Source organism: Larimichthys crocea, chromosome XXIII (genome assembly GCF_000972845.2).
Source record: "Larimichthys crocea isolate SSNF chromosome XXIII, L_crocea_2.0, whole genome shotgun sequence".
NCBI lineage: Eukaryota > Metazoa > Chordata > Actinopteri > Sciaenidae > Larimichthys > Larimichthys crocea.
The window spans coordinates 15,179,298-15,196,849 of record NC_040033.1 but is presented as its reverse complement, the minus strand read 5'-3'; the positions used below and the strand labels follow the sequence as shown (position 1 = coordinate 15,196,849).

General features: G+C 39.6%; 3 protein-coding genes across 10 annotated transcripts in view; 1 reads left to right on the top strand and 2 right to left on the bottom strand.

Moving 5' to 3' along the window:
• Positions 1–3,704, top strand: part of LOC109141702 (sialic acid-binding Ig-like lectin 7) — a 4,467-nt gene extending 763 nt beyond the window's left edge. For 2 of the 7 annotated variants that reach the window (XM_027274257.1, XM_027274258.1), the window contains exons 2-8: positions 1,441–1,516; positions 1,777–2,157; positions 2,335–2,736; positions 2,855–2,899; positions 3,113–3,200; positions 3,324–3,360; positions 3,576–3,704. In XM_027274257.1, coding sequence (XP_027130058.1) covers positions 1,441–1,516; positions 1,777–2,157; positions 2,335–2,736; positions 2,855–2,899; positions 3,113–3,200; positions 3,324–3,360; positions 3,576–3,629 — 1,083 coding nt within the window. In that variant the 3' untranslated portion in view covers positions 3,630–3,704. Of the gene's footprint in view, positions 1–719; positions 739–816; positions 836–951; positions 1,057–1,440; positions 1,517–1,776; positions 2,158–2,334; positions 2,737–2,854; positions 2,900–3,112; positions 3,201–3,323; positions 3,361–3,575 lie in introns of those variants that run through there. The other 5 variants (XM_027274260.1, XM_027274261.1, XM_027274255.1 and 2 more) reach the window with 5 other exon arrangements.
• The window catches only part of LOC104927518 (sialic acid-binding Ig-like lectin 12), a 311,739-nt gene that overhangs the window by 164,666 nt on the left and 129,521 nt on the right, over positions 1–17,552 (bottom strand). The gene's annotated exons all lie outside the window — the stretch shown is intronic.
• LOC104927528 (myosin-6-like) lies at positions 5,317–15,770 on the bottom strand. Its single transcript, XM_027274264.1, has 37 exons — positions 15,567–15,770; positions 15,282–15,425; positions 15,031–15,187; positions 14,892–14,919; positions 14,697–14,802; positions 14,518–14,610; positions 14,382–14,445; positions 14,200–14,298; positions 14,019–14,122; positions 13,783–13,921; positions 13,575–13,693; positions 13,189–13,338; positions 12,938–13,108; positions 12,527–12,836; positions 12,371–12,441; positions 12,086–12,291; positions 11,866–11,989; positions 11,646–11,782; positions 10,975–11,230; positions 10,648–10,890; positions 10,394–10,570; positions 10,157–10,302; positions 9,689–9,779; positions 9,208–9,597; positions 8,623–8,749; positions 8,333–8,451; positions 8,055–8,251; positions 7,729–7,912; positions 7,481–7,646; positions 7,235–7,359; positions 6,814–7,122; positions 6,514–6,717; positions 6,131–6,427; positions 5,955–6,059; positions 5,759–5,854; positions 5,538–5,672; positions 5,317–5,352 (listed from the first exon to the last, which is right to left on the bottom strand). The coding sequence occupies exons 1-37, from the start codon at positions 15,768–15,770 to the stop codon at positions 5,332–5,334; spliced, it is 5,814 nt and encodes a 1,937-aa protein (XP_027130065.1). The 3' UTR covers positions 5,317–5,331.

Sequence of the window (17,552 nt, the reverse complement as noted above, 5' to 3'; positions counted from 1 at the left end):
ATGGTGAAATGTAGGCTAAATAAGTTACCAATATGTGAATTGATGTGAGATATAAATAAGTAGGTTATAAATTGATAAAAATATGTATTAAACCGATGGTGCGAGGTAAATACAAATGTTTTGAGAGATATTGACCACTGTCAAGAAGGCCTCCCCCTCCTTATAAAAGCCAATTTAACCACTGGTTGAACCTAAGTAAGCTGGACCACTGTCAGAACATGTATGAAATGCAACGAGTAGGATAAAGCCACCCAACCCCTTGATGAATATGATAAAATGTCAGTCAAATAATTCTGTCTATTGCCCAGGTTGGTTAGTTTAATGCAGGTGAAATGAGCATTAGCGTTATTTTGACTGTAAGACATTGTAGGCTACACTGGCTGGATGAGAAAATATCAGTAGCCTACTTTTATGTCTTTCATTCTAAACGATATAGTCTTTAATGTGAGAAAACTTGTTCACCATTCACCAACAATAACAATAGGTCTAATTTCTTATTAGACTATTATTGTTTGTGGGGTGAGTACCAGGCTGGCCTATTGGCTAAGTTGCTTTTTTGCCCGGCAGATATAGCAGCTCTTTATGTAGCCTAGGTGGTAGGGACAATGTAGGCTACATAACTGATAGAAAATCTCACTTTTAAAAATGATATCATCTTTCTCTTTTCTTCCTCCCTGAAACACATAGGCACACCCAATAGGATGAATGCTGCCTTCAGATTATTACTGTGATTGAGTGGTACAGTGTATTTTTATAGTGTTAATAAATTACAAGTTTGGAAGTCTTTAATGTGTCCACTCTCACTGATTCCTGATAAGTCACTGCATGGCTCAAGGTTTGTTGTTTTAAAGACTTGCACAGTTGCACCGAAAACACTGAAAAGGTGTGATATCAAATGTTGTGGGCCGGTCTGGTCCAAAATGCCAGGGCCGATTTTTTGTCCCAGTCCGCCCCTGGTGGTGGATGATGTATTTGTTCACGGTCCTTCCGGTGAAACTAACACATTGTCTGATTTTAAAACTGATTGTTTGTCCGTTTGAGCTGCAGGCTGGTTTGGTAAGATCAAATGTTACTTTTTATGTTTGAATGTTTTAACCCAGCTTTTTATTTTGCTGCTTTTCATCAACTCCACTGAAAAAGACTTGTTATATTTTATTCGTCAGGTTTAGTTTGATCAGAAATGAGAAGCTGCTTCAGCAACATTTTATTTGAACTATAATATCATAAACTCACGCTGGATCATTGTGATTTGATATTTAAACTGTTTTCAGTGAAACTCTGCAGATATTATTCATCACTACTTATAACACAGTCACATCTGGTTGTACAAGTTCCTGGTTTGAACGTGTGAATCTGAAGTTGCTTTAAAAGAACATGAATGATTTGTTTAAAAGATGCTTTGATTAAAATATTGAAGAGGAACTTTCTTTTCAAATCCAGGTGATGAGTGTCACTGCAGTCCTGTCTGTGAACATGGGGACAGCCAGCATGTTACTGAGTGTCTTCTTTGTTTCAGGTGAGCTGTTTGTTCAGTCACTTTTATTTGGAGACGTGAATCATTCACAGTTTGGACTTCATTTAGAAACAAAGCAGAAAGAGCAGTGCAGACCGAGTTACTTTTTCCAACTGTTCATGTCCTGACTGCAAACAGAAATGTTTTATACAGAGAACAGGACAAGGGAGAAAAGACCAGTAACATACTGCTGCTTTGTTCATCATGAACTTTCTCTTCAAGCTGATTTTTTCACATATGTTAATCATCAGTCTGGTTTACAGGTGCTTTGGCTGCTTGTTCTAAAAGATCATACCTCTTCATTACTGCACCACAGAAGATGGAAGCACTGAGTGGATCTTGTTTGCTAATCCCATGTACCTTTAGAGCTACACTAGAACAAGAGTTTGACAGCAGAGAAACTTTTGGAGTGTGGATTAAAACTGACTCTAGATTTGACATCGATCCAAATAATGTGATTTTCAGCAGCAGTAGGACGGATAACATCTATCCAATGAGATTTACTGGAAACCTGAGAGAGAAAAACTGCACCACTTTATTTTCCAATTTAACCACAAATTATACAGACACATACTACTTTAGAGTTGAGAACAAACCATTCATGGGAACAGCGTATTGTGATCCTCTTAAAATAACAGTTCAAGGTAAGAGAGTTTTGTTTCTTTCAGTCACTTTAATTATTCTGATTAAACTCTATTGTTACAGTTTGATATGAAAATGATCAAATTAGAACAAACCTTTTATTTAAATTTGTAGCTTCAATACAACAAACAGAGTGTTAATTTGGTAATTTTTTATTTATTTTTGATTTGAAACCACAGATTCTCCTCCCAGCCCCAGAATTGAGATCTCAGGTGATCTGAAGGAGAAGGAGTCTGTCAGTATAACCTGCTCAGCTTTCACTCCCTGTCCACACTCCCCTCCTAAACTCACCTGGAATCTCCAACAAGACTCTCACAACAAAATCCAGGAAAACACAGATGGGACCTTTACAACTAAAATCCAGAAGACCATCACTCTGTCAGACCAACATGATGGATACAACATCACCTGTTCTGTCACATATCCTGTGAATGAAGGGAAACATGTCAAGACAGCAGAGCAGAGAAAGACTCTCAGTGTTTCATGTAAGACAACCAGAGTTTGTTATTGGATCCTGTCAGTGTACTGTGTGGCCACAAATGATCTTGGTAATCAATCATCAGTGATTCATCTGGGTAAAGGTAGTGTGCACAGTTATTTTACTGAATCCACTGACGTAAATATTATCTGCTCTCTTCTGTTTGTTTGTTTTAGTAACCTCTAATGTACTTTTTTATTTTGTTTCTGAAATGATTTTAGATAAACTTGAACTTGGAGAGGAAAATTCAGAACTACACAGCATCAGTGGGTGGAGATCATTTATTGTTGAATAAAGTTCTGTTGATGACATTTTCAGCTTTGTGAGAACTCAGTCATGGAAAGATACTTTGAAAGCATTTCACTTGAGTCAGTTTGACTCTCAGTGTTTCATGTCAGACATTTTATTTTGGTTTATGAAGAATGACCAAAGTGAGCGAGTTCCATTAAAGAGGAAGTGACCGTGCTGTCTTGTTACAGATTATCCAGAGTTTGGTGTGTCTGTCTGCGTCACAGTGAAGATCCTGGGAATCGTTTTGCTCTGCAGTACACTCATCATCTTTGAGTGGTGAGACCAACTTTTCTATGATATGATCATGTGCAGCTAAAGACTCATTGGTCTCTTTGAAATGTTTAAAGTTCATGTTTAACTTTTATTCATATTTATTCATCCCATCTCCTTTTCTTTCAGCTGGTTTAGATCGAGATGCTGCAACAAACCAGAGAAGGTAAGCTCCTGGATGAGGACTGGTGCATTATTCTTTCAACAGGAAACTGTCTTCATTTCATAAAGGAAAGCTAATCTGACTTATATCAGGCTTCAGTTTACAAAGACAAGTTCAAGGTCCTGCTGGCATTTCTCTTTCAGCTGCATTAAACTCACTGCAGAGCACTAACACCTCTCTCTCTCTCTCTCTCTCTCTCTCTGTTCTTCATTTCACAGGATGCAGTCGAAGCAGACGATGTCAACAGAGTGATTGAGATTCAAGCATCATGAAGGAGAAGAGGAAGACGTCATGTTCACCATTAATGTAATAATTCTTGATTTCTTAAATATTAAATTACTTTGCAGTATATATATATATATATATATATATATATAAATAAAAATATGAACTTCTGGCACTGAGTCTCTGTCTGAGCTATGATTAACAGTGAGTGTACAGTTGAATGTCTTTTTGTACTTTAAGTCATGAATGGTGCACACACACCACCAGCTAGTAGTGCAGACACCTTCAATAGCTCCTATTCACAACTCCTCACACCCAAATTCATCACTGGTCACGACCTCAAACAAGTAAGTGTTATGATGCTCTCAGATTTTGTCACCATTGTGTTTGTGTCAGCATTATAAGAATTTATAGTCTTTGTTAAAATCATCTAATATCTAAAAATAGGCTTTAGCATAAAGTTCACTCTCATTAATGTAATAAAGAAAGAAGAAACTATATGATTTGTATTTAGTTATTTGCAAAAAAGTAGCTGAGAAAGTCTGTCTTTTTATACGTTGTTATTGTGAAGTTATGAATAATCGCTCATTCTTGCTCCATTGAACAAGGTGGAGTTACTCATGTTACTGTAATTAAGTAGTGAAGCTTTCAGTTTGTGGCCTGTTGTAATGTCTCCATCTTGTGGTCAGGTTCAGTCTTCATGTGCAGATACACACTGAGATATCTTGGTCATGACTTGTTATTCACTGTGTGGACAACAATAGACTTCTGCCTTTCCTTCTATCATCCATTATTTTCTTTCCATTATTTTTGTTCTCATCTTTCTTTTTTATATATTTTAATAAAGTCACTGTTCAGTTCATTACTGTCTGTGTGTGTGTGTGTAGGTCCCTGCATCTAATCTCTAACCTTTGTGCATGTTGCACAGCATATGACTAAATCTTTACAGGCAGCACTAGTACTTGTGAACCTAAGTTACACATCACATGCGTACGTCTACTTAATGTGTAGTCTGTGTGGCTGCATACAAGCTAAACGGACCATATCTGCATGTGTGGTTCCCACCATGAATCATGGAGGACGAGGTCCTGGTCCATGGTGAGGGGATCCTTTGCTGGTGACGCCTTTGGCAATTTATTCAAAATTCAAGTGACACTTAAGAAGAATTCTTACCATATCATTCTGCAGCAACATGCCATCTAATCTGGTTTGCACTTGGTGGGACCATCATTTGTTTTATTTGACAATGAGCCAAAACACAACTGAAGCCTTTGTAAGGGTTGTTTGACCAAGAAGGAGATTAGAGGAGTGCTGCATCAGACCTGGCCCATTCGATCTAAACCCAGCTGAGATATTTGGGGATGAGCTGGACTGCAGAGTGAAGCAAAAGGTGCTGTAAAGAGTGCTCAGCATGGGAACTCCCATTCCATGTATGCAAAGTTGTCATCAAAGAAATATCTAAAATAAAACTATGATGTATTCAGTGTTCATCTACAATGTAGAAAATAATAAAAATGAAGAAAAGCCACTGAAAGTTTCAAGTGTATAAAGGAGGAACATGAACACTCCTCGTTGTGTCTTTTTGTTCATACCTCGAAGCACTAAAACCTTTAACAAAACCATTTAAATGTATAAATGGAAATGACAGAACACAACAGAGAAATATAGATATGTGTTATTCTTTATTTTGCTTAGTTATAGTTTTAAGGCATTTAAATGCAGAGTCTTTGAAGGTTCCAGCTGAGAGCTTCACTCTCCATCATGTCCCTTCTGTGGATGATACAATGAATAATAATAATTAGGTGTGCGATTATTTTATAAACAGTATTTCTACGTCTGCAAAAAATATACTGCATGATGAAGCTATAGACTGTATACTATAACACAGAGTGTCCATTTAGTTTTTAACATCAGTAGAAATATGTCTATATATATGACACTATTTTGTCACTGACCTTGGATCCAGCATCGCGGCTTTTGGCTCTCATCTTGTTGACCTGCGACTCAGCAATGTCAGCCCTCTCCTCCGCCTCATCCAGTTCATGTTGCAGTTTACGGAGCTTGGTCAGATTGCCGTTAGCGTGTTCCTCCTGTTACATCATTGGCTTGTGTTAAGTATTTAAAGAATGCTGAAGCAAGATATCAACCTGTCATATCAGAATACACCTGTACTTACAGCCTCCTCTGCAGCCCTCTTATAAGATTTGACCTTGAGTTGCAGTTTGTCTACCAGATCCTGCAGACGGGCTAGATTCTTCCGGTCCTCTTCAGTCTTTACAGAGTTGAATAAGCAAAGTCATGCATTTAACAACTGACACAGAGAATAAATATGAATGGATTGAAGTAGCTTATAGTATATAATCACAATATACCTGATAGGTAAGCTCCTTGACGCGTCTCTCATATTTACGAACTCCTTTAACAGAGTCACCGCCCTTCCTTTGCTCAGCTTCCACCTCAGCTTCCAGTTCCCTCACCTATGAAGGCAACACCAGTGTCACAGAAGTCAATCAACTTGTCCACATCTAAACAAATCAGTGTCACTCACCCTGGCCTCCAGTTTCTGGACCTGCTTCTTGCCACCTTTCATGGCTATTTGCTCAGCTTCATCCAGACGGTGCTGCAGGTCTTTGATGGTTTGTTCCATGTTTTTCTTCATGCGCTCCAGGTGAGCGCTGGTGTCCTGCTCCTTCTTCAGCTCCTCTGCCATCATGGCAGCATCTGTAATGGCCTTTTTGGCCTTCTCCTCAGCATTTCTGCACTCTTGCACTGCCTCCTCCACCTCATTCTGAAGGTGGGCCGAGTCTCCCTCCAGCTTCTTCTTCTGGTTCAGCAGACTGGTGTTCTGCACAGAATTGATTTACAGTAAACAGTTGTAAAGACATGAATAAATATTATTATAGTTTATAGTGATTACAGATTTGGACATACCTGAGAGTGCAGCAGCTGAACTCTCTCACTGACATCCAGCAGTTCCTGCTCTGCCAGTTTGCGACTTCTCTCGGTCTGCTCTACCACAGACCTCAGCTCATCAAGTTCAGACTGCAGCAAGTTGTTACGTCTCTCCACAATGGCAATGTTCTCCTTCAGATCATCATTGGCACGTAGAGTATCATCCAGCTGCATCTGTGAGTCCTGTTTAAAAGGATTTTGTTCCAATAATTAATAATAATTTCCATGATAAAAAGAAGAAAACAATGAATGAATATCCTTTCATCGATGATAAGGTACCTTCAGATGAGCATGAACTCCCTTGAGCTGCTTCTGAGCCTCTGCTGCCTGCCTGTTGGCCTGGCTCAGCTGGATCTCCATCTCATTGAGATCTCCCTCCATCTTCTTCTTCACCCTGAGAGCCTCATTTCTGCTTCGAGTCTCAGCCTCCAGGGAGCTCTGCAGAGTGTCCACCACTCTCTGATGGTTACGCTTGGCCTGCTCCACCTCCTCGTCCTTCTCTGCCAGCTTACGCTCGATATCAGCCTTCACCTGGTTGAACTCAAGTTGGGCTCGGAGGATCTTACTCTCCTCATGCTCAAGAGAACCCTGTGGGGAAAAAAATCACTGTATATCTTTCAAAGCATCGGAAAGGTACTTTCAACATACTGATCAATGAAACAATGGCAAATACATTAGATGACATTTAACATTTGTTCACCTCAGCTTCCTCCAGAGCAGATTGTATCTCAGCCTTCTCCTGCTCCAGCTGCTTACGGATCTTCTCCAGCTCATGAATGCTCTTTCCTCCCTCACCAAGTTGCTCAGTCAGGTCAGAAATTTCCTCTATTTTGTGCACATCCAATTATTTAATGTTTCACCAACCTCAAGGTTGTATTCATTGTACATATGTTAGCAGTATCAGTTTTAATTTTAAGATAAATCATGTTTTATTATATCTTCCTACCTTGGAGATTCTTGTTTTCTCGTTTCATGGTCTCCAGATGATCGAGAGATTCTTCATAAGAGTTCTTTAGTTTGAAAAGCTCAGTGCTGAGAGAACGAGCCTCTTTCTGGGAACTTTCTAGCTCACTCTGGGACTCTTCATACTTCTGCTTCCACTCAGCAAGGACCTAGTTTAATGATATTCATTGTTAGAGTACATTACATTCATTCTTTCCCTCATTTCAAACATTTATTTCTTTTTCATTTTACCTTGTCAAAGTTTCTTTGTTTCTTGTCCAGAGCCGCAGCAGCAGCGTTCGATCTCTCCACATCCACCATCAGATCTTCAATCTCCCCCTGAAGCCTGTGTTTGGTTTTCTCCAGGGAGGAACATTTAGCATTAGCAGCTTCCACAGCTTCTTCTGCATCCTGTAAGCGTTGAGTCAGCTTTTTCCTAATAGCAAAAATGAAAGGATCAAATTATTACTTCACAGATTCAATGGATGGTTCAGTGGTGATTTACATAACTTGTCTACATACTTGAAAGTTTAAAGAGAGGAAGCAATTTACTATTTTTATATTTACTGAATCCTTACTTTGCTTCTTCCAGCTCCTCAGTCCTTTGGATGGCATCAGTTTCATACTTGGTTCTCCACTGAGCCACCTCAGAGTTGGCCTTGGACATGCTGCGTTGGAGCTCAGCTTTGGCCTCCTGCTCCTCCTCAAACTGTTCCCTCAACAAGTCACAGTCATGGCGTGCAGACTGCACTGCATGGGCAAGTGCATTCTTGGCCTGTAATATAATAATATAAACAGTAATCATCTTCCTGTCAAATTGATTTATGTCTACTGCATTCACTCTAGTTTGAGATACCTTGACTTCTTCTTCTAGTTGTCTCTTGAGGTCTTCAACCTGCTGAGTGAAGGACTGCTTCCCTCTGGTCAGCTGAGAGACCAAGGAGTCCTTCTCCTCCAGCTGCCTGGCAAGCTCACCTGTAAAACAAATGTTCATCATATCAAGCTGCAGGTGGTGTTAAGTTACATTTCAATTTGCAGCCTATAATATTAGAAATGGGAAAAAAAATAATGTGCTCCTTTCTTTATTTTCTAAACATAATGTTATTCTAAACAAAAATGTATATTTAACTATTTGTGTGTACATACCATTTTCAGTTTGAAGCTTTGCTTTTTGCATTGTGAAATCATTGATGGAACGCTGGCCGTCCTCTGCTTTCGTCTTGTATTCAGTCATTTGATCTTCCATTGTGCGACAAATTTTCTCCAGGTTGGCCTGAGTTAAATAGTTTTCATATTAATATGTAAATTATGCAATTTAAGTATTATTGTCTGTATATTACTTAATAAACACATTGTATGAGATTTCATAAAACACACTAATAGTTCTCTGTTCAAAGTTAAGTTCTCTCTAAGGCTCACTAATGAACACAATGTATCTTGTTTTATTAATTCTGTATACAAACAGATATATAAGAATTTTGAGTTGCATGCTGTAACTATTTCTTGGCAAAAGCAGCAGCTAAATATAAAACTGTTGCCAGCAGCCAGTTAGCTTCGCTTAGCACAAAGCTCTACCCAAAGGCAACAATAGCTACATACCTGTCCCAGTATTTGTGTTAAGCTACCCAACCCAATCAACCAACCATCACCATCTAATTTTTGGCAAGAGACAAATATGTTTGCAAAATGCAAAACTATTCTTCAGTGGAGACTGGTTTTGTTTGTACTCACTTTGGATTTGACAATTTGCTCCATGTTGGAGACCACATCATCCAGCTCCAGTCTGAGCTCGCTCTTTTCTTTCTCCAGCTTCTGTTTGACTCTTTGCAGGTTGTCAATCTGCTCTCCCAGATCAGCCACACTGTCTGCGTTCTTCTTTCTCAGAGTAGCAGCAGTGGCTTCATGCTGCAGAGTGGCCTCTTCAAGGTCTCTGCGCATCTTCTGAAACTCAGCCTCTCTCTTCTTGTTCATCTCGATCTGGGCAGCAGTGGCTCCTCCGGCCTCCTCCAGCCTCTCACTGATTTCCTCAAGCTCTCTGGCCAAGTCAGCCCGTTGTTTCTCCACCTTGGCTCGGGCAGCTCGCTCTGCCTCCAGTTCTTCCTCCAGCTCTTCAATTCTGGCCTAGGATGTAGAGTTCCCATTATGAATGGCAAGTGAAAAGCAGGACAATCATTTAAATTAGCAAATGAAGGCTATGTCAATGTCAGTTGACCTGTAACTCCTTAAGTTTCTTCTGAAGTTGGGCTGCCAGGGCTTGTTCATCCTCAATCTTGCTTTGAAGCTGGCTGATCTCAAAGTCTTTTCTGTTGAGAGAAAAGTATATCTTCAGTAAGCTGTTAAGTGAGATTTGTCTTTACTTTGTTTGGGTATCTCTATCAAGAGACATGAAGGTCAATGTTGGACAAATCTAGAAAACTCCAGATTACGTTCAGTGACATTCTTGCTCTCTACTGTTTCTGCACATGGCAGCTATTCCATGGTTAAGGTAGGGGAAATGTTGTGGTTGTGACAAATAAACTATGGTTACAATGAGGCATGATGTGGCACAGACCTGCTACACATCCATCCATCCACTTCCCACTCTTATTATCGGGTTATGGTAGATAGAGGGCACACTACTGAATGAAAACTCAAATAGTGCCACAATTTCTGAAATACTTAATTTAGAGAGGAAATTTACTTCTTCAGCTTCTCTTCAAGTTGCTGCTTGTCGTTCTCCAGGTCCATTAGGCTCTCCTGGCTCAACTTCAGATCTCCTTCCAGCTTTCTCTTTGCTCTCTCAAGATCCATCCTGACCTTCTTCTCTTGTTCGAGAGAACCTTCCAGCTATTTCAAAGAATAGATTAATAAATGTATTACATAATATCCAATAGAGTCTGTATTCTAATGAAAGTATTGTATATTAAGTTGTACTCACATCATCAACTTGCTGCTCCAGTTTGACTTTGGCCTTGGTCAGAGTGTTGACTTTGTCCTCCTCATTCTGCAGGTCATCCAGCGTTTGCTGATGAGCCTCCTGAAGAGCTTTCTTCTCTTTGGTCAGCTTAGCAATAATTTCATCCAAAGATGCCATCTCCTCAGTCAGGTTTTTAACCTAAATTATTATCTAGTTAGAACACCTCAAAGGATTGAAAATATATTCTGTCAATGCTAGTCAAAATACTTTGTTACCTTGTTCTCAGTGGCATGCTTTTCCTTTTCCACTTTAGCCAGAGTCAGCTCCAGATCATCAATGTCCTTCTTGAGCTCTGAACACTCGTCCTCCAGCTTCCTCTTCTTGGCAGTCAGTTCTGCATTCATCTCCTCTTCATCTTCCAGCCTCTCTGTCAGCTCTTTGGCTTTGGCCTCAAGCTGGATCTTACTCTTGATGAGACCCTCACAGCGCTCTTCAGCATCTGTAAGATTGTCTTGTTCCTGCCCAAACCAATATTGTAATTATTTGACACCTGTTAGTATAAAGCTGTGCACATTTTATGTACAATGATTGACTGATCTTACAGATTGGACTTGGAGCTGTAGGTCATTCTTTTCTTGGAGAAGGGTGACCATTTTTTCCTCCAGCTCTTTCTTGCGTGCTTCAGATTTAGCATAAGCCTCTTTCAGCTTTGTGAACTCCTCTTTCATGTTTGCCATCTCCTTCTCAGTCTCAGCTGATTTCAGCAGAGGCTTGATCTTGAAGTACATCTTCATCCAGGGCCAATTCTTGACACCCATGAAGGCGCGGACATTCCATTGGATCACCAGTAAGGCATCCCTGTGGATAAAATCAGTACGCTTGAATCCATTTTTCTGTACATTTTCTTTTTTAGCAGCAGTTTGCAGCATGGCTCTAAAGATGGCAATGTCAGTCTCTCGCTCAGACTAGACAAACATTGTGTCATGTCATGAAACTCAGAAGATAAATTGGAATCACACAGATGAAAAGTCAGGGGATCACCAGTCACCATCGTCAGGTGATATTTCAATAAAACTTCAATCACTTTTTTTTGTTTATTGCTAAGTTGCAAATATTAATGTTCTAAAATATTAGAGATGTTGAATATGGTAAAGATCATACCTGCTAACTGTCAACATGTTAGCATTGGTATAGGAATTTAAATTAAAAACACTGCTGTGTCTAAGTACAGTCTCATAGGACTGCTTTTTTTTATCAAGAATATTAAAAGTACCTGCGTTCAACAATTTTCTGGAACTCAATCCTGGCAAGAAGTCCTCTGGCTCTTGCTTGAATTCCAGTGATGATGAGAGCAAGACGATCATCTCTCATCTCCTCAAGAACACCCAGCAGACCAGCTTTGAAGAACACCTAGTAAAGATGCAGAAATAATTAATCTAACTGCCTTTAAACAAGTAACTGTGATTTTTAAAAAACTTAAATCTGTGCTTTACCTTTGTGTGCCCCAGTTTATACTGCTCATGGTCGATGTCCAGAGAGCCCAGTAGTTTTTCTGCTGCTTTCTTGTTGTCAATGAACTGTCCCTCAGGGATAGCATTAGGGTTCAGGATACGGTATCTGAAATAAGGACAAATATACACAAAGCATAATAATATTTTGATAATTGTATTGTAGATGTCGAAAGATTTTTCCTTACTTTTGCATTTTTAGTACCTTTGTTTGAAGTCTCCATACTGGATCCTGTTGGGGAATCCTTTCCTGCAGATCCTGATGCCCTCCAGCACACCATTACAGCGCAACTGGTGCATGACTAGAGGATTCTCCATTGCACCGGGAGTCTTGCTCTCATTTGGGATGATGCATCTTACAAAGTGGGGGTGAGTAGACCTGAGGTTGGTCATCAGTTTGTTCAAGTTCTCCTGTAAATGGAGACAGAAAATATGAAGAGGTTCCATATACCAAACTTAGGACATACACCAAAATATAGACATATTTTACCCTGTGCAGTGCAGACACAGTCTGGAAGGAAGAACCTTTCTTCTTTCCTCCCTTTCCTCCCTTTTCCTGGGCTGTATAACATGTTCAGAATTCATTATTAACATTAACATACATAGGTAATGTTATGATATTAAAAGAATATGAGAAAATATTTACCTGAATCTGCTCCAGCGTAGCCAATAAAAAGATTTGACAACACTTTAAGGGCAGACTTCTGGAAGAGTCCCACCACAGTCTCATTCAGTGGGTCCTTGTTCTTCACAAGCCAGTTGCCAATGTTGTAATCAACAGTACCAGCATAGTGAACCAGGGAGAAATGAGCCTCTGGTTTCCCCTTAACAACCCTTGGCTTTTGGAAGTTGGAACTTTTACCCAGATGGTTGTCATATAGTTTGGCTTTAAATGTTGCATCGCTGGCTTTGGGGAACATGCACTCCTCTTCAAGGATGGACATGATGCCCATGGGCTGAAGGAAGGAAATTATTTGAAATAATTGAATGTAAATCTGTCACAAAAAGCTTGCATTTGTTACATTAATTCTGAAATCAAATTTTACTCTGCACTAACCTTCTCAATGAGTTCAATGCAGGCTGCCAAGTCCATGCCAAAGTCAATGAACTCCCAAATGATGCCCTCTTTCTTGTACTCTTCTTGTTCCAGCACAAACATGTGGTGGTTGAAGAACTGCTGCAGCTTCTCATTAGTATAGTTGATGCACAGTTGCTCAAAGGTGTTGAACTAGGAAGAGTATCCAAAGAGAGGAGTTAGAGAAAGTATATTTTATAGTTAAAGGTTCATAAAACCTTTTTAATACTCACATCAAAGATCTCAAATCCAGCAATGTCCAGCACACCGATGAAGTGCTGTCTAGGTTGCTTGGTATCCAGAGATTGGTTGATTCTCACCACCATCCACAAGAACATTTTCTCGTACACTGACTTGGCCAGCGCACCAATTGAATAGTACACCTGGTATTATTAATAAAAACAAAGTTGAAATGCAAATTATGTACAGTTAAATGACCAGTGTGTGGGCACTTGTGCCATCTAGTGGTAATGTTGCAGATTGCAACCAAATGAATACTTCCCCTTCCAAGCATATAGAAGAAACATGGCAGACTACATGGAAGAATATAAACTGAAAATATCATACTTATAAAGATTATTTTTATTATTTGCCAGTAGATCCTTGTGTGGCAACTCACTTGCTGAACATTCTGACCTTTGGTGACCCACTCATTTCCAACCTTGACCCTTGGGTGGCACAGACCTTTCAGCATATCAGCAGAGTTCAAGCCCATCAGATATGCAACCTTGTCCACATCTGCAACAGTAAAATTGTATCATTTATTTATGATAAAGTTTTAATAAATTGTACAGTTTTTGCAGTGGTCTTTTGGAAGCTGCATTTACCTTCAGTGCCGTCAGCTTCTGCTTGTTCCTCTCTTTGCTTCTGCTTGAACTTCATGTTGCCAAAGTGCATGATGGCTCCGGTCAGCTTGTAGATGCTGTTTTTCTCCTCTTGGGTAAAGCCCAGGACATCAAAAGCTTCCTTTAACATAAAGAAGTTGTACATTATAATGACAAATTAAATTCAATGCAATGTGGTAGGCCACCTCAGCGTTTGATAAATATAGCACAGCACTTACATCAGTGGCCATTAACTCTTCAGAATCATTTATTGATGCAACACTGATCTCTCCTTGGGAGATGTATGCATAGTCATAGGGGTTGTTTGTAATAAGCAGCATCTCTGAAATAAGAAGAAAAAGAAATTTTGTTATAATGTATGATTCATGAGTAATTTCCTTTCAACAAATGAATTCTCACCCAGAAGTTCTGGTTTCTGTTGAGACAGAATCTGGTAGAAGATGTGGTAGTCTCTCTCAGCCTTAAGCTGATAGGTGACACGAGATTTCTCCAGCAGATCTGACAACATATAACATATCGGTATTAAGGTACATCCCCAACCTATAAGAACTCTTTTACTAAATAATGTTCTGTGCACTTACAAGTTTCAATATCAGCTGAAGACAATTTCCCACTGACTCCAAAATGGATTCGAATGAATTTACCCTATAATGAGAAAATGTCATTTAAATGTTGTCAACATAACACAGTCATATCTGCACATGAAGTCAGACTTACAAATCTGGAGGAGTTGTCATTTCGGATAGTCTTGGCGTTTCCAAATGCCTCCAGAGCAGGATTGGCCTGGATGATTTGATCTTCCAGGGTGCCCTGCAGGGTTAATGGTTGCCACAATTTAGGCCACAAAAGTCAAAACCTAATTTATTATAAATGTGATAATATACTCATAACGAAACCTTTTTCTCCTGAGCAGCATCCTTCTTTCCAGAAACAGCTGCAATGCTGGCAAAGTACTGGATGACTCTCTTGGTGTTCACAGTCTTTCCTGCACCAGATTCTCCACTGCGAAGGACAAACATGTGAACTGAACACGCCATGAAGACAAACTGCACCTCAAATTGGATTCAGATATGACTTTATGAATTACTTACGTGATAAGAACAGACTGGTTTTCTCTGTCTGTAAGATTTAAGACAATGTTCAGTGTTAGGACATTTTTCGATGTTTGGACGGTGTCAGAGATTACAAAGTGCTGTGTTAAAGATGACGTGTACAAAGAACTGAACATACCTGCCAGCATGTACTGGTAGGCATTGTCAGAAATGGAGTAGATGTGAGGAGGAGCTTCAGTTTTCTTCTTTCCCCTGTAGGCATTGACCACTGACTGATCGTACACTGGCAGCCACTTGTAGGGGTTGACAGTCACACAGAACAGTCCTGAGTAGGTCTGTGGACAAACATACTTGACATAAGTCTATTTTTATTGGACTGGAGGTTTCACACAGTGGAAAGATCAGTAGGTATGTGAGGTGATTACTCACATAGATCATCCATGCTGCGTAACGCTCTTTGAGGTTAAACAGCACAGCAGGTTCATGGAGGAAGGTGAACATCGCCATGTCCTCAATTTTATCAAACTTTGGCGGGTTCTGAGGGTGGATATCAGCCTCCTTATGGGTCACAGTCTGAAATTACATGAAAATGTCAATGAAAACATCTTTTTATTGTTATACTATAAAATTCAAGGTCAAGGTTTAAGTTTGACTGCTGTGCCTTAACCACTTTCACCATCTCCATTTGTCAGTACTAATATCTGACATACTTACTTTTCCAAACTCAGTTTCAACGGTGGCTTTGTCGCCGTCTCTGGTTTTGACTGTGGCTTTAACATACTCCACCTCAGGGTCTGGCACAAAACACTCCCTCTTTATGTCAAAGGGTCGAGTCTGGGCCTCCAGACGCTCCTTCTCTGATTTTCTCAAGAAGGAAGCGGCGGATCCGAACTCCGCCATAATAGAATCGCTGCTCATCTTGGAGCCTGTGCAGTACAAAAGATGACTTCACATAGAGGTTACATGTGTACAGAACCAGATTTATTTGTTAAATTGAACACGGAACACTGGAACAAATTACACAAATCATTGTTAGTGCTTAAATTTCAATAATAATGAAGGTTTCAGATTCATAGTGGCGTACTTGTATTTTCACCCCTTTGGCAAGATGATTTTTATAGATGATCTGTTTCAAACTATACAAAAGAAATGTCAATTAGAAACTTCCCAACAACTTAATAATGATAAATATTTACAGTTAAACCAGAAAGACGTCACAAAGAATACAATCCTCTTCCATAATACTCACCCTCAGGCTGTCTGGTAACTCGCCTCTTGCCTCCAGTCTTCTTTTTAAAGGGTGCAGTCCTACCGTAAAAGGCAGAGAAATTAATTATTCAGATCTTACATCAGATGATCTCGATATTTAGGATCGAGGTGTTTACCTCTTTGACTTTTAAGGCTCGTAACTATTTGTTCTCACGTTCCCAATAAGGAGAAGCTGCTGGTGTGATGACACTAGGTCAACAATTGTACATTTCAGAACCTTTGTTCTATTTTAGCCCATCCCTTTCTGTTACTTTTATGGCCTTATAGGAACATTGTTGTAGCCACTGACTTGTCAGTTCTGATTAGTTTACATTAAATTTAAGTGACAGTGTTCAACTTTTTTTCTGTTGACTACATTCTTGAAAATTGTGCACACATCCCTCACTTCATTCATGTGACTTAAGCTCATTCACCTGTCTCCTGCTGACGAAGGCAAGGTCACAATGCGCCATTGTCACCAGTGAGAGTAACAGCTATATCTCTGGCCTGTCTTGTCAACTGTTCCTTCTCTTTATCCTTGAGAACAAAGATAAACCTGTGAAATACTTCTTGGATTCTTTCTGAGACTTGTGAGGTTGGTTTGACGGCCAGACCTTGCCCTCTCGTTATACCATGACAGGTGCTTTATATTTGTGTAGGTCTCAGTGGACATAAATAAACACTTAAAGGCTGTACATGGAGGAGCCTCCAACCTATGAAGGTAGTGTATAAACCAGTGCCAACCAAGAGTTATTCTTCTTTTATTAAAAAATGGCTGGAAGATGGTTATAATACATAAAACATTTATTGTAGATCATCAATGACACCAGTCAATAAGCAATATGTTATTTCATTAACTCACTAAAACAACACAGTTTTCACAGATAAATAGAGGTCAGTGTATGATAACTTTAAAATTTAAAAAATGGAACAATTGGTATAATTTTATTAATTATTATAATAAAAATATTAAGCAAACGTATAAAATAAAGAAGACTCAAACAGATCCATCAAACAGAGACCATGTACACTGACTGAGAGAGGCCCAGAGGTTTGACAAACTGTCGAGTCAAAAGGTTTTGAGCTTCTCTTCACCCTTCCAGTGTCACCTTTCTTGAGGGTTAAGATACCTGTCTGTTTTTACTGTCCAAGGAAAGTGACAAATTACAAGGTGCTAACTGGGTTAAGAGTAAGATTAGTTTTCATTCCTTTGCAGGACCTTAACACGCCACTTGAGAACCTCTTTGGATGTCGCAAATTCACACCTCATGATTAGCTGTGACCTCCTTAGGAAGGAGTTCAACTTCCAGTAATGTCTGGGTCCAGGTCTCAGCTGTCTGCTTCCCTCTCTGCAGGGTAAGTCTTACACATGACAAGACAGGAACACTATGTTAAACAACAGGCTGCAGTTGACTTGGGATGTGTAGGTTTGTTATTCATATAATTTATAAA

Excerpts from the sequence above, each read along its gene's own strand:
- LOC104927528 (XM_027274264.1), bottom strand. The coding sequence starts at position 15,770 with ATGAGCAGCGATTCTATTATGGCGGAGTTCGGATCCGCCGCTTCCTTC. Across the intron at positions 10,891-10,974 it reads TACAGCTCCAAGTCCAATCT|GAACAAGACAATCTTACAGA; the intron begins GTAAGATCAGTC and ends TGGTTTGGGCAG. Across the intron at positions 9,780-10,156 it reads CTTGAAGAGAAGCTGAAGAA|AAAAGACTTTGAGATCAGCC; the intron begins GTAAATTTCCTC and ends TTCTCTCAACAG.